At 36.0% G+C, this 15,088-nt stretch overlaps 1 protein-coding gene across 15 annotated transcripts in view; it reads left to right on the top strand.

Moving 5' to 3' along the window:
* Positions 1-15,088, top strand: part of DYNC1I2 (dynein cytoplasmic 1 intermediate chain 2) — a 59,345-nt gene that overhangs the window by 41,349 nt on the left and 2,908 nt on the right. For all 15 annotated transcript variants that reach the window (XM_072811187.1, XM_072811175.1, XM_072811189.1 and 12 more), the window contains one exon: positions 13,319-13,459. In XM_072811187.1, coding sequence (XP_072667288.1) covers positions 13,319-13,459 — 141 coding nt within the window. The remainder of the gene's footprint in view (positions 1-13,318; positions 13,460-15,088) is intronic.

The raw sequence follows: 15,088 nt of genomic DNA, 5'->3' as shown, positions 1-15,088 counted from the left end.
CTAATAGCTTAGAATGATTCACTGATAGATCAAACCTGATAAGAAGTTATGCTGAACATGAGTTAGCCACTGGGTTTTGTAGTTTTCATAAAAGTGTGCTGATAAATATGTTAACCCCACACAAAACCAAAGACCAGTCTTCTCACTTCAGGCTTTCCAAGCACAGAACTGTTTACTCTGAAATGAGTTGGGGAAAAAGCGCCTGAGTATTTCTCATATGTCTTACATAGTTGTGTATAGCCCAACACAAGGCCATACATTTGCTCTTGGAAGAGCTTTTAAAGGCTGCAGTGGCTTACAGAGCGACGGAAAATGAGAAAAGACAAAAAACTGATATACAATAAGGCTATACATAACAAACTTAAATCATTAAGGAAATATTGTGTAAAGGCATGGGTGAATATATATTTTTGTTTTCCACAATAAATAAATAGTTTTGCTTTTAATAACCTTCGGTTATTTGAAAAAGCCCCTATAATATAAAGTGCTTTGTGATCCTTTAGCAATTCCAGATAAATGTGACATTGTCCTGCTTCAGTGAAAGTCTCAAGGCAAATCCATGAAGGGAATGTTACTTCTTGTGATAGGCCTCATAGGTTCATTTGACCCCATATTAAATGTAAGAAGCCTTGACTTTGCTGTGTAGCCATTCTGCAGTATTGCATTGTAGTTGGCAAAGCTGCATAATCAGACTATCAGACTATTCTATTTAAATGAGGTTAAATTTTTAAGCTGTATTTTTTTCATGTTTCGATTTGCCTTATTCTAGATGTTGACATTTTGAATAGTTTATCATGAGACAGAGTTTAGAGACCTTCTCTGGTTCTTCAGTTTCTTTGAGGAGACCTAGTGGTCTTAAGAGATATTACATACAGTAAATTCATATATCAAATGCTAGCCTCAGAAATCTGGGATGGACTCGCTGTTCATTCTTGCTCTTTCATGATGTTTTCTTTCAGTGTAATATGAAATGAGTTAGAAAACTTTGCCTCTAAAAGCTTGGCTTTTAAATTCGAGCATTTTCATGTTTGGCATTAGTGAGCATAAAAATAGCAGTTAAGGCTAATGAAGGAAATACATAGAAAAGTGCTTAACACAGTGTCTAACATGTAATAGGCATTTAGCAATGTTCAGTTCCTATTTCATGGGGATGAGACAGAGCTCTGAATGTGTTTTATCTCTTGTCTGTTTTCTTTCTTGTATTGTTCTTGAATTTTTGTTTTTTTTTATGAGAGTTTTCAATGAAAAAAGGTAGAAGATTCTTACAACTACAAGCAAGGAACTGTATGACCTAGCTAGTAAAGCCAAAGCAAGATACAGAATAGGAAAAATGAAGCCAACTATTTCTGTGTAGTCTGCAGGCAGGCCTGTAAGTAAGTATGTTTTTTGGTGTGCTTTCACCTTAGTAGTCCTTTGTATAAACACAAGAGACATTTATTTATTAGGTTGTTGAACACCTTCCTTTCTAGTAATTGAAAAGAATCTTTTATGAATTTGTAGATTTATTTTAATATCTCAGGCCTTCAGTTGCTAGTCTTTTAGATTTATATTTGAGGCTTCCATCCCTGCGCATATTACCAGCAAGACTGGAAAATGAGGAATTCCTCTTCATTGCCTAAGCAAGACAGAACTTCTGTCTGTGATAGCAGACTGATTGATGCTTGCTTTTGTGGTACTCACACAGCTGGTTGATTGGTGGTTGGTATTTTTTATTCTTGTATTTTGCTGTATTTCAACATAGAACTGCCTTCTGAATAAGAATGACAGGCAGGCATATCTCTTTCTTTGCTAATTGAGCTACGCATTGCGTTCCTCTGTGGGCTTCATTTATTCATTCAACTGTGATATGTCTACCTCCCCCCACATACATACACATGTACATATTTCTCCAGTGTTAGTGGCCAAAGGAAGAGCCAACATAGAACAGGGTGTTTTTATATATGTTTAAGGGCCCTCTAAAACTTTATCAGAAGAATTACTTTTTCTTCTAACTTTTCTGCACACAAATAATTCTCTATGAAGGCTAGAAGAGCAACAATATATTAATAAGTACATATTTTTTTATTTGCTTATATCATGGCTCCCAGCATCATTGTTTTGATCTTGGATTTATACTTCATGGTCACCTGTGTTGCTGGTATTTATTTCTACCCCGCCAAAAATTCAATAGAGCCTCTGTGCTCTCCAATACAAAGGTTATGAATAACAAGCAAGGTGATTTTTTTTTTAAGGATTTATTTGGGGGGCAGGCGGTAGCAGAAAGAATCTCTAGCAGACTTCCTGCTGAGTGTGAAGCCCAACATGGGGCTCAAGCTCATGATCCCAAGATCACAACCTGAGCTAAAACCTAAGCTTAACCAACTGAGCCACCCAGGCGCACCCCAGTAGGCAAGACTTTTAAATAATCTCTTTAAAAACATTGTTCTAATTCCATAGTAAGCTTTCTAAACCAGTATTTTCACTTTCATGAATTTAACAGACTTCAGATGTTTCTCTTCTCTGCCTCTACTTTTTTTAAGGGTTTTCTGACTCTGGAAATGGAGCCCCCATAAGTTGGAAGGAACAAATTATTAAAAAATTGCTGTATCTTTTTGTCCTTTGAGATCTGGCTCTATCCTAAGAGCAAAACAAGATTCCTCTTTTTTTTTTCTCCCATTTTATAAGTCCTCCAAAAAATCCCAGAAACTTCAATTTGACACTGCCTCAAATTTAAAGTAATCTACTTCTGTAGTCAGCTTCTAATTTTTGCCTAGTCAGGAATTTATAATGCAGTGACAGAGTTCTGGATCATCAAATTGTTTTCATGATTTTTTTTAAACTCACTTATTTTTAGTAAAGAAGATAAACAGAGGTAGATGATTTTCCACATTTTGGTAAAGTTTATACCAACCAAGACATTGCTTCTAGTATACTTGGAAGACATTATTACCTTTTCAAAATGCCAGAGTTGAGTATTCACAACAGGAGTACTTTGGCAGCCATGAAAAAGGGTAGGAGGACTGTGTGAGGAGTGAAACTTCTGGATGGTAACCAGAGGATTCCGTAAGAGCTTGATTACGAGTAGACCTTGTAAATTAGCTTAATTTTTACCACATTTAACCATACCTGTTACAAATTACTTTTAAAATACAATAATTATTTATTTGGGGCCAAGATGTTTGCATGTATGCATAGTATATATATTGTAGTCTCAGAAAAAATACCTGTCAGAACTGTATTTACCATTAAGTGTCAAGATTAAAATCATTAGGGATGCCTGGGTGGCTCAGTGGTTGAGCACCTGCCTTCAGCTCAGGGCATGGTGATCCTGGGATCCCGGGATTGAATCCCACATCAGGCTCCCTGCAGGGAGCCTGGTTCTCCGTCTACCTCTCTGTGTCTCTGCCTCTCTTCTGTGCCTATCATGAATAAATAAATAAAATCTTAAAAAAAAAAAAAAAGATTAAGGGATCCCTGGGTGGCGCAGCGGTTTAGCGCCTGCCTTTGGCTCAGGGCGCGATCCTGGAGACCCGGGATCGAATCCCACGTTGGGCTCCCGGTGCATGGAGCCTGCTTCTCCCTCTTCCTATGTCTCTGCCTCTCTCTCTCTCTCTTTCTCTCTCTATCATAAAAAAATAAAAATAAAAATTTTATTAAAAAAAATTAAAATCATTAATGTGGTAAGAGTAGGTAGATTTCAACCTTCAGTAGTCCATACACCTTAAATTTTTTTTCACAATCCTGGATGTCTTAAATCCTCTTTTATATTTAGCTTCATTATGTAATTCTTAGAGAATACCAGTTTTAAAACAGGGTTAAAAAGATTTTCCTAATGTTGAAATAGCAACTGTGCACATATTAGACAAGTTCAAATGAAAAAATGCTTCGAACTTGGAGTGTTTCTTGGGGAAGGCTTTCTGACCTTTGGGACCCAGGCCTCCATGTTAGCATTTGCTGTAGTAACCTCCTGCTTGGCTAGTCCAGCCTGTTCTTTGCATATTCAGAAACTTAGTCTTGTCAGTCTACTAGAGTTGATTAGCTAGGGAGTGCTGACTGGAACTAACAGGCTTCTAAGACACCGATATGGAGAGGGTCAATTTATTAATTTAACAATGAGAAACAACTGCCACAAGGCCCAGATACTCATGCTGGCCTGACCAGCTCATTGTTTCCCTGTAGACAACCCACGTGGGAAGCCAAATTACAATCAGAAGATTGCTTGGTGAGCAAGGAATTGGAACAAAAGAAGTGTTCTAATTTGAATGTTTAATGGCATCAAGCAAAGATAGTGTGATTCATTCATTTTCACATAGAGATAGCCTTGCCATGGGTGGTAACTCAGAATCCACGAGCTGAGACTCTGTCCTGGACAATGCTAGAATAGGATACTGTCTTCATTTTTCTTTTAAAGACTCTGCTTCTTTGTATTTCCATTGCTTTTAATAGACACATTCCTTCTCAAAAAGTTCATATCTTCAGTCAGGTTATATAGGAAGATATTTCTGACCCTAGAATTATTCCTTTTTAAAGAGATTCTGTTTCTCTTCTGATCCAAGTGAGAACATACTTATTTCCCAGTTCTCTGGCAAGCACCTCACTGTTATGTTTGTGTATTTACTATAGGACTCGTCGTTATTAATCAGGAACTCCCCAGGTACCTTAGAAAACTATAGAATTATTGTATTAGTTTCCTAGGGCTGCTGAAACAAATTGCCACAAACTAGGTGGCTTTAAACAACAGAAATTTGTTATTTCATAGTTCTAGAGGCTGGAAGTCTAAAATCGAGATGTTGGCAAGGTTGGTGACTTTGGAGACTCTGAGGGAGAATCTGTTCCTGTGTTCCTTGCCTCTTCACTAAGCTTCTGGTGGTTGCCAGCAATCCTGGTGCTTCTTGGCTTGCAGCTGTATCACTCCAGTCTCTGCCTCTGTCATCACTGGCATTCTCCCTCCCTGTTTGTGTCTCTGTACAAATTTTTCTCTCTTAAGACCACAGTTACGCTAGATTTGAGGCCTACTCTAATGCAGTATAGCTTCAACTTAACCTTGATTATACCTGCAAAGAACCTGTTTCTAAATATCATCACATTTACAGATTCTAGATGGATGCGAATTTGCACAGGGGGTGGAGCACACTATTCAACCCAACACATAATTGTAAAGAACTCAGAAAAAATTTGGCTTCTCACTTGACCATATAGTGTTTATTTGCATCACTGTACTAGAATGAGCTGCTTTTGCATATCCAGATGCTATCTGTCATTCAGAGAAGCTTGTTTTGATTCATTCTTTTGGCAGATATGTTTGCAGATATTTTATTTGTAAGAATTTTAGAGCTTCAGTGACCTTTTGGCATTATTTAGTTAAGTGGTTCTTAGTTTTGGTCACATTAGAATAACCTGGGCAACTTTTAAAACTTTTAGTGCTCTGGCATGCCAGGCTAATTAAATAAAAATATCTTAAGGGGGAGATCCAAGCAACAGCGTATTTTAAAAATTTTTTCAGAGTTAGAAGGATTACAATGTATAGTGAAGGGTCAGAACCACTGATAGAAAACCTTTGTTTTATAAATACGGAAATAGGGGCTTAGAATAATGAAGTGACTTTTCCAAAGCCTTAAAATTAGTTTTTGGTAGCCCTGAGACAATGTTCTGGGCTTGTACCCCTCTTCAACTCCTCCCTACTGCCTCTCTGCCATTTAGGCAGAAGTTGTCTTCAAGTTAAGAAAAAATATTACCACTAAAAAGTACTTTAGGTGACCCATTTGGGATTTTAATTTGCAGTTATGTAAAATTAATATTTTATGAAACAGTATTTGATGTTAAATGTGTGATTTCTTTTTTAAAAAAAAATTTGTCCTTCGATGATCATGTTTTCTAAATTAAACTTAAAACAATTATGAAAGGTCTATAATCACATTTAAAAAAATTTTGGGAACTTGTTGCCATTTATTTTTAATATAATCTTTTACCCAGCTATAATACATTCTGCTTTTTTCTCTGGCTGCCTCATAGTGCACTGAGTAGATGAAACATTTCATCTGAATAATTTCCTGAGATATTTAGCAGTCTTCTTTTTCATTATAAACATTATAATATAATTTACATACAGCTTTTTTCATGTTTTATAAAAATGGAATCATATAATATTTATAGCTGGCTGCTTTTGCTTATTAATATTATGTTTGTGAGATTCATTCATATTGTTGAGTAGAGCTGTAGATTTTTCTCTCTTTGTATACTATTCTGGTATGTAAGTATACCACAGTTTATCCATTCTACTGCTGGTGGTATTTGGTTGATTGCAGTTTGGGGCTGTTATGAATAATGCTGCTACTCGCATAGTTGTAGTTGTCTTTTGATGGAGATAAGCACTCATTTCTGTTGGGTGTATACCTAGGAGTAAAATACTTGGCTATAGGATATGCCTTTGTTCTGCTTTAGTAGATACTGACAAGCAATTTTCCAAAATAGTTTTACCAGTTTATAATCCATATGAAAATGATATTTTAGTAGCATTTAAATATTAAATATTTAGCATACTAAATATTTTAGTATTTAGTAGCATATGAAAATTCCCCGTTCTGCTGCCTTCTCAACACTTAATATATTCTGCCTTTTTTCACTTTAATAATTCTGATGCGTGCAGTTGTATTACATTGTGGTTTTAGTTTGCATTACCTAAGACTAATGAGGTTCAACAAATCTTTCATGTTTTGTGGCCATTTTATGACATACCTATTCAGGTCTTTTGCCCATTTTTCTTTTGATAACTCCTTCTTTAGAAAATTATCTAGACCAGTATATAGTCTTACAGAGTTGAGCATGTGAACATGATGTTAATTCTGAACAACTTCTGTTTTAATAATAAATAAAACTATCACCTCAAGAGTAATATACCTTAGCATGGTGGCTCTTAATCATGTTGTGCATCAGAATCACTAGTGCAACAACACCAGAAACACTGATGAATTATTATGGTTGGGTGGGAGGCTGTGTCTGGATTTCTAAAAAGCTCGGCAGATGATTGTGATGCCCATCCTATGTTGAAAACCACTCCATCAGAGTGAGACTTTATTTGGCATTGTTACCAAAGAGAGTTATAGGAGATAGTGATCTGGAGAGGAAAAAAACCTTAGTTTCTGTTTCTTGCTTTTAAGTTTTGTAAAAATATTTCTTAATTACAAGCAAACATTTTTGGCCATTAAGTCATGCTTTCAACATTTACTGTATATCTGAAAATTATAAATATTTTTAAACTCTTGATTATAGAAAATTCTAAGTAGATACAAAGGCAAAAAGGAAGAGTATAATGAATTCATGGTATCATAAACCCATTACCTAGCTCCCACAATTATCAACACATGACCAGTCTTGTTTGATTCATTCCCATGTACAATCCCTCCCTACCCCTGGATTTTAAAGCAAATGCAGACATATTTTTTCATCTACAAATATCCAGTATGTATCTTTAAAAAATAAAGCCTAAAAAACATAACCATGAGACTCTGTATAACACCCCCCAAAAAATAAATAAACAGTAATTTCTTAGTTTTATTAAATAGCCCATCGATGTTAAAATTTTTTTTTTTTTTTTTTTTTTTTTTTTTTTTTTACTATTTGTTTGAAGCAAGATTCAAATGAGCTCCTTATGTTTGTAATTGACACATCTTTTGAGCCCCTCTTAAGATAGGGCTTCCTTCCCTCTCTTCTTGGTTATTGTTACAGAGGAAGAAACCAGGTTGGTTTTCCTGTTAGTTTCTCAGTCTGGATTTTGCATTCTTACTGTATTGTTCATAATGTTGTATATAGTTGTAGATTGTGTATACTTCCAGAAAGAGAACTTTACCCTCATGAATCACTTGGTATTTTCCTGTCCTTACAGTGACATCTCCTCAGGGTTTTTTTTTGTTTTTTTTTTTTGGTCATCTGAGGTTCATTCTGCAGTAGCATGCTTGTGGATGCATTATTTTTATATGCACAAGTGTCAGGTTACAAAGGGCAATTTGGCTGTGTATAAAATCCATGAAATACATTTTTTTTGATTACCTTAAATATATTATTCTGTCATCTTCTGGCAAAAAGCATTGTTGTTAAAAAGTCTGAGGACAATCTGATTTTCTTTTCCTTAATTGTGACCTGGTCTTAGAAAACCTGAGTGATTACATTTTTTTTTCCCCTTTTCTTCAAAGGGTTGATTTTCCCAGATACACAGGATACTCTTAAATATGTAGTTTCAAGCTTTTATTTTAGGAGAGTTCTCTTGAGTTACTATTTTTCATATATAGTATTGTTTTGATTTTCTTTTTCAGGGGCTGCCTTTATAGGTGTATCTTTTTGTTCATTTCTGTCTACCACTTTTTAAAAAATTCACTTTATCTCTTTTTTCTTTTTTAAATAACAGCTTATTGAGATACAATTCATATACCATAAAACTTACCCTTTTAAAGTGTGCAATTCTTAGTATACACAGAGGTGTGCACTATCATCACCATCAAATTTTAGAACATTTTCAAATTTCAGAAAGAAACCTTTATCCATTAGCAGTCACTCCTCCTTTTCCCTTTCACCCAGCTCCTGGAAACAACCTAATCTACTTTCTGTTTCTGTGGAACTTCCTGTTATAGACATTTCATGGCATCACAATATGTGATTGGCTTCTTTCACATCATATAATATTTTCAAGCTTATCCATGTGTGGTATGTATCAGTACTTCATTACTTTTATGACCAAATACTATCCTATTATATGGATGTATTGCTTTTTGTTTATCCATTCTTTAGTTAGGAATTTTTAGGTTGTTTCCACTTTTGAGGTGTTGTGAATAATACTGCTGTGAACACTTACATACAAATTGTTGTTGTGTACATATGTTTTCATTTCTTTTGGGTATATACCTAGGAGAGGAATTGTTGGGTCATGTGTTAACTCTAATTATTAGCATTTTGAGTAACAAACTATTTTTCAAAACAGCTGTACTAATTTATATTTCCACCAGCATGTATGAGGGTTCTGATTTCTTACATCCTCGCCAACACTTGCTATTATCTGTCCTTTTTATTATGGACATCCTAGTGTGTGAAATGAAATCTCATTGTGGTTTCAATTTGCATTTCCCTGATGAATTATGATGTTGAACATCTTTTTAAATGATTACTTGCTGTTTGTGGATCTCCTTTAGAGAAAAGTTTGTTCAAATCCTTTGCCCAATTTTTTGATTGGCATATTTTCCCCTTTTTATTAATGAGTTCTAAGTGTTCTAGATACAAGTCACTTTGATTTCCAGATATTTTCTTGTATTGTATATGTTGTCTTTTCACTTTTTTGAAGGTATTGTTTGAAGCACAAGAGTATTTAATTTTGATATAGCCCAATTTATTGACTTTTATTGTTTGTGCTTTGGGTTTTGAAACCATTGGCAAGTCCAAAGTTACAACAACTTACTCCTGTGCTTCCTGGTAAGAGTTATATATAGCTTTACCTCTTTATTTGGATGTGTCATACATTTTGAGTTACTTTCTTTTCTTTTTTTAAGTTTATATTTTAATTCCGGTTACTTAACCTAATAGTGTTATGTTGTTTCAGGCATACGATATAGTGATTCAACAATTGTATACATCACCTGCTGCTCATCACAAGTGCACTCCTTGATCCTATCACCTGTTTAACCTCTATCCCCCAACACGTACCTTTCCTCTGGTAACCATCAGTTTTCTATAGTTAAGAGTCTATTTCTTGGTTTGTCTCTTTCTTTTCTTCCCTTTGTTTCTTAAATTCAACTCAATTCCAAGAAGTGAAATCATACGATATTTGTCTTTTTCTGACTCACTGATTAGTATTATACTCTCTAGATCCACCCATGTCATTGCAAATGGTAAGATTTCATTCTTTTTTATGGCTGAATAATATTCCTGTGTGTGTGTGTGTGTGTGTGTGTGTGTGTGTTCTTTATTCATCAGTAGGTGGACACTTGGGCTTCCTCCATATCTTGCCTATTGTAAATAATGCAGCTTTAAACATAGGGGTGCATATATCCTTCGAATTAGTGTTTTTGATATTCTTTGAGTAAATACCCAGCAATGTCATTGCTGGATCATAGGATGACCTTTATTTTTAACTTTCTGAAGAACTTTCATACCGTTTTGCACAGTGGGTGTACCAGTTTGCATTCCCACAAGAGTGCCAGAGGGTTCCTTTTTCTCCACATCCTCGCCAGTACCTGTCATTTCTTGTGTTGTTGATCTTAGCCATTCTGACAGGTGTGAGGTGATATTTCCTGGTTCCTTTTTTTAAAGGATTTTATTCATTCATTTGAGTGAAAGAGCACAAGCAGAGGGAGGGGCAACAGGGAGAGGGACAAGCAAACTCCCCACTGAGTGGGGAGCCCGATGTGGGGCTGGATCTCAGGATCCTGTATCACAATCTGAGCGGAAGTCAGCCACCTAACAGCCACCCAGGAGCACCTCATTATAGTTTTGGTTTGCATTTCCCTGATGATAAATCATGATGAGCATCTTTTCAGGTGTCTGTTGGCCATCTGGACATCTTTGGAGAAATGTTTGTTCGTATCTTCTGCCCATTTTTAAATTGGATTATTTGGTTTTTTGGGTGTTGTGTAAGTTCTTTATATATTTTGGATACTAGCCCTCTACCAGAGATGGCATTTGCAAATATCATTTCCCATTCCATAGGTTGCCTTTTATAGTTTTAGTGATGGTTATCTTCACTGTGCAGAAGCTTTTTATTTTGATACAGTTCCAATAGTTTATTTTTGCTTTTGTTTCCCTTGACTCAGGAGACATATCTAGAAAAAGAGTTGCTACAACTGATGTCAGAGAAATTACTGCCTGTGTTCCCTTCTAGGATTTTTATGGTTTCAGGTCTCATATTTAGGTCTTTAATCCACTGTGAGCTTATTTTTGTGTATGGTGTGAGAAAGTGATCCAGTTTCATTCTTTTGCAGGTAGCTGGCCAGTTTTCCAACACCATTTGTTAAAGAGACTTTTTTCCATTAGATATTCTTTCCTGCTTTGTTGAAGACTAATTGGCCATATAATTGTGGGTCTATTTTGGGTTTTCCTTTCTTGTTCCATTGATCTGTGTGTCTGTTTTTGTGCCAGTATCATACTGTTTTGATTACTACAACTTTGTAATATAATTTGATGTCTGGAATTGTGATACCTCCAGCTTTGCTCTTATTTTTCAGAATATCTTTGGGTATTTGAGGTCTTTTGTGGTTCCATATAAATTTTAATGGTTGGTTGTTCTAGTTCTGTGAAAAATGCTGTTGGTATTTTGACAGGGATTGCATTGAATGTGTAGGTTACTTTGGTTAATTATAGACATTTAAACAATATTTGTTCTTCCAGTCCATGAGCATGGAATGTCTTTTCCATTTATTTGTTTCATCTTCAGTTTCTTTCATCAGTGTTGTATAGTTTTCGGGGTACAGGTCTATCACCATTTTGGTTAAGTTTATTCCTAGGTATCTTACATTTTTAGTGCAATTGTAAATGAGATTTTCTTTTTTTTTTTTAAGATTTTATTTATTTATTCATGAGAGACACACAGAGAGAGAGAGAGAGAAAGAGAGAGAGAGAGAGAGAGAGAGGGAGAGGCAGAGACACAGGCAGAGGGAGAAGCAGGCTCCATGCTGGGAGCCTGATGTGGGACTCGATCCGAGGTCCTCAGGATCACATCTGGGTTGAAGGCAGCCCTAAACTGCTCAGCCCCTGGGGCTGCCCCGAGATTGTTTTCTTAATTTCTCTTTGTGCTGCTTCATTGTTGGTGTATAGAAATACAACAGATTTCTGTACATTGATTTTGTATTTTGTGACTTTACTGAATTCGTTTATAACTTCTTGCAGTTTTTTGGTGCAGTCTTTCAGGTTTTCTACATATAGTATCATGTCATCTGCCAGTAGTGAAAGTTTTACTTCTTTCTTACCAATTTGGATGCCTGTTTTATTTCTCTTCGTTGTCTGATTGCTGTGGCTAGGACTGCCAGTATATGTTGAGTTACTTTTATGGTATGAGGAAGGAGGGGTGCAACTTCATTCTTGTGCATGTGCAAATCCGACTTGTCCATCATTCTTCTTGTCCATACATTTAATTGTCATGACACCATTAATTGAAGATCTGCCATAATGACTTTGCGTGGAATTTGACTAAGATCGTTTTTTGTTGCTTATTGTCTACTAGTAAAATGAGTTTTCCTCTACTTTTAGGAGGGTGAGAATGAGCAAGGATAACTTTTCTAGTTTCGTAGTCTAGGCTAAAACTCTCTCCTGTGTTTTTTGCAAAGTGGATATTTATTTCTCTGTGTCTTATACTTTCTCAGATGTGCCCTTTCTGTTTTTCTCTGCTACTTTTATCGGAGTGTTCTCTTTCCTTTTGTTCCTACTGTGCTGTATGCTACAATTTTGATTCTACTCCTAGCAGTTTCTCTTTGGTGAGACTTTGTCTTAAAAAGGGGCTTTGGTAAAAAAAAAAAAAAAAAAAGGGATCCCTGGGTGGCGCAGCGGTTTGGCGCCTGCCTTTGGCCCAGGGCGCGATCCTGGAGACCCGGGATCGAATCCCACGTCGGGCTCCCGGTGCATGGAGCCTGCTTCTCCCTCTGCCTGTCTCTGCCTCTCTCTCTCTCTCACTGTGTGCCTATCATTAAAAAAAAAAAAGGGGGGGGGGTGCTTTGGTTTGTTAATTTTGAGAGTTTATAAAACTCAGACTGCACCGTTAGACCTTACTTATAATATACATTGGAGTGTGCTTGCACTTATTTAGAAGTAGAATTGCACTGAACTCCCTCCCAGTTTCCTGCTGTTCTCAGACTCAGCGTGTTCCCTAACACAGCCCAGTGAGTATTTGCTGCAACTATGAGGCTCTTCTGTTCTCTGGCCCCATGCCTTTCCACACTTCTTCCTGCACAGGTGTTTGTACGACATAGGTCTTGTAGTTGGCAGAGGTTTGTTTCTACTCACTTATATTTGGAGCTTTGTGTCCTGATTTTGTTGTATGTATTGTTTGTAAATCTTCGGTTTTGCTCTCCTCATTGCTTTGTTTGGGTTTATGGGGGAGTTCAAAAAGTATACTGCAGTTGCTGTCATCCTCCCAGAATCCTCTCATAGACAAATGTGTTTGAAGCACATTCTGTTCCTTTTTTAAAACAGTATGATGTCTACAAGTTAAAAAGAAACTGCAGTCCAGTAGTTGATTCTTAGTTCATAATTCCAGGTAATTCTGTAATGAAACAAACAGGAACTTTTCTAGGCTGAGTTAAATATCATAAAATGTTGAATGTATGTTATATTTTGACTATGCTCAGAATCAACTTTTCCCTTTCAGAATAACAAGCCTTTGTACTCATTTGAGGATAATTCAGACTATGTTTATGATGTTATGTGGTCACCCACCCACCCAGCCCTGTTTGCTTGTGTGGATGGCATGGGGAGGCTGGATTTGTGGAATCTCAATAACGACACAGAGGTGAGCAGAAAAATAACAAAAATTGCACTGAAAAATAGAAAATTGGAGATTTATTGAATAATTTGTGAAATTCCTTTTATCCCAAGGAATGTAAAAGGGCTCTGTGATTGTAGCTTCATCACAAAGAAACCAAATAAGCTTTGTACCCTTAATAATAAACCGCATGCTGTGCAGAACTGAAGGGAGAAATAATGTTGCCAAGAGCACTGGGGCATTTCCTTTTACTTTTGAAAAGCACTATCATGTCTATAATGTCCTGGCAAAGTCAGTCATAAGGCAACTGGGATATTTTTCATTCATAGGCTACAAAGCAGATAGTTTCAGACTGTTGAAATATGTTAACCCTAATTCTGAATTTCTAAATTATCTCTTAGCCTTGACAGAATTGTGTATCATCCATAAACATTAGTTTTAGCCTGACTTATTTGAATGAAAGAAAAATGTATTTTGATGACTTGTTCCATGAAGGATTGAAAACATATTGTTACTGTAAAATGAATATAGAAACTAGCAAGTTTCCTAATTACTATGTTAAAACCACTTATTGGTGATGAAGTGTAACTACAGCTATTACTTATTTTTAGGTATTTGTATTTTTACCAACTTCAGCTTAAAATGTTCCTTGAATTCTATATTGATATGTGGTAGTAAGAAGTAATATTTTAGCCATTCTGTCAGAAACAATTATTGAAGGGAATGTCTCTTGTTTCCTTCCCCAACATCCCAGTCTTTCCCATATTTCCTCCTGTTTCTGGTAGTAGCCATCCAAATCCCAAAGTAAAATGGTTATATGGGGCAAGGAAGTTATGTATTAGAAATATAAGAGTAATTAAGTGTGCTAATTCCTGGTTTAGTAGTTTGAAGAAGAACATTCAAATACTCCTAGGAAAAGGTATCAAACCCTGGCTAAATAAATGGTTGGGCTTAATTATACCTTTATAGTTACCTAGAATGGTACCAATTGTATTTTTTTAGTTTGGGTTTTGGTGTTTGAGATTTGTGGTTACAGTTAAATTTGAACCTTTCCTATAATCATTAATTGAAAGAATATATCTAAATTATAGTTTTTCTCTGTAACAGTTTTGGCATTCCAGGAGTTAAATTAGTCGTCCAAGAATGACTAGTGTCAGTTTAAAGGATTACTTTTAATCAGGTTTCAAAAATTTTATTGTGCTTCCAGTCTGAGTCACATTGAATGTTTGCTCTGTGTGTGGCAAATAAATCTCTTTTTCCTCAGCATAAGAGAAGTACAGTCAGATTCCGGGGGCGGATGTGTGTGTGTGTGTGTGTGCGCGCCATTGTGTTGGGGTTATCATCCTCCCCTGCTCTAGACAGTTCATGAGAACAAGAGCTTTGGAAAGACCCATACTGCACCTTCAGTATGAACTGTTTCTAGGAACTGTGGCTCAAATCACAGGTTTCAGCTGACAGAGTCACAAGCTACAGAAGTAATTTCTGTCCTTTAAAATTGAACTGTAATCTGTTTATGAGGGCTTTTGAAATGTTTCTTTAAAATGGGATTTTGGCCATCCGTTTTCAAACAGCTTGATTTCTTAAAAGAGTTAAAATAACAACAAAATCCTTTATTAAGAGAAGATCTTTCAAAATGATGTATGTATCCAGTCATGG

Source organism: Canis lupus, chromosome 34, assembly GCF_048164855.1.
Source record: "Canis lupus baileyi chromosome 34, mCanLup2.hap1, whole genome shotgun sequence".
In the NCBI taxonomy this organism is placed as follows: Eukaryota; Metazoa; Chordata; class Mammalia; order Carnivora; family Canidae; genus Canis; species Canis lupus.
Note: the sequence above shows the minus strand (reverse complement) of the source record. Positions and strands in the feature narration are given on the sequence as shown.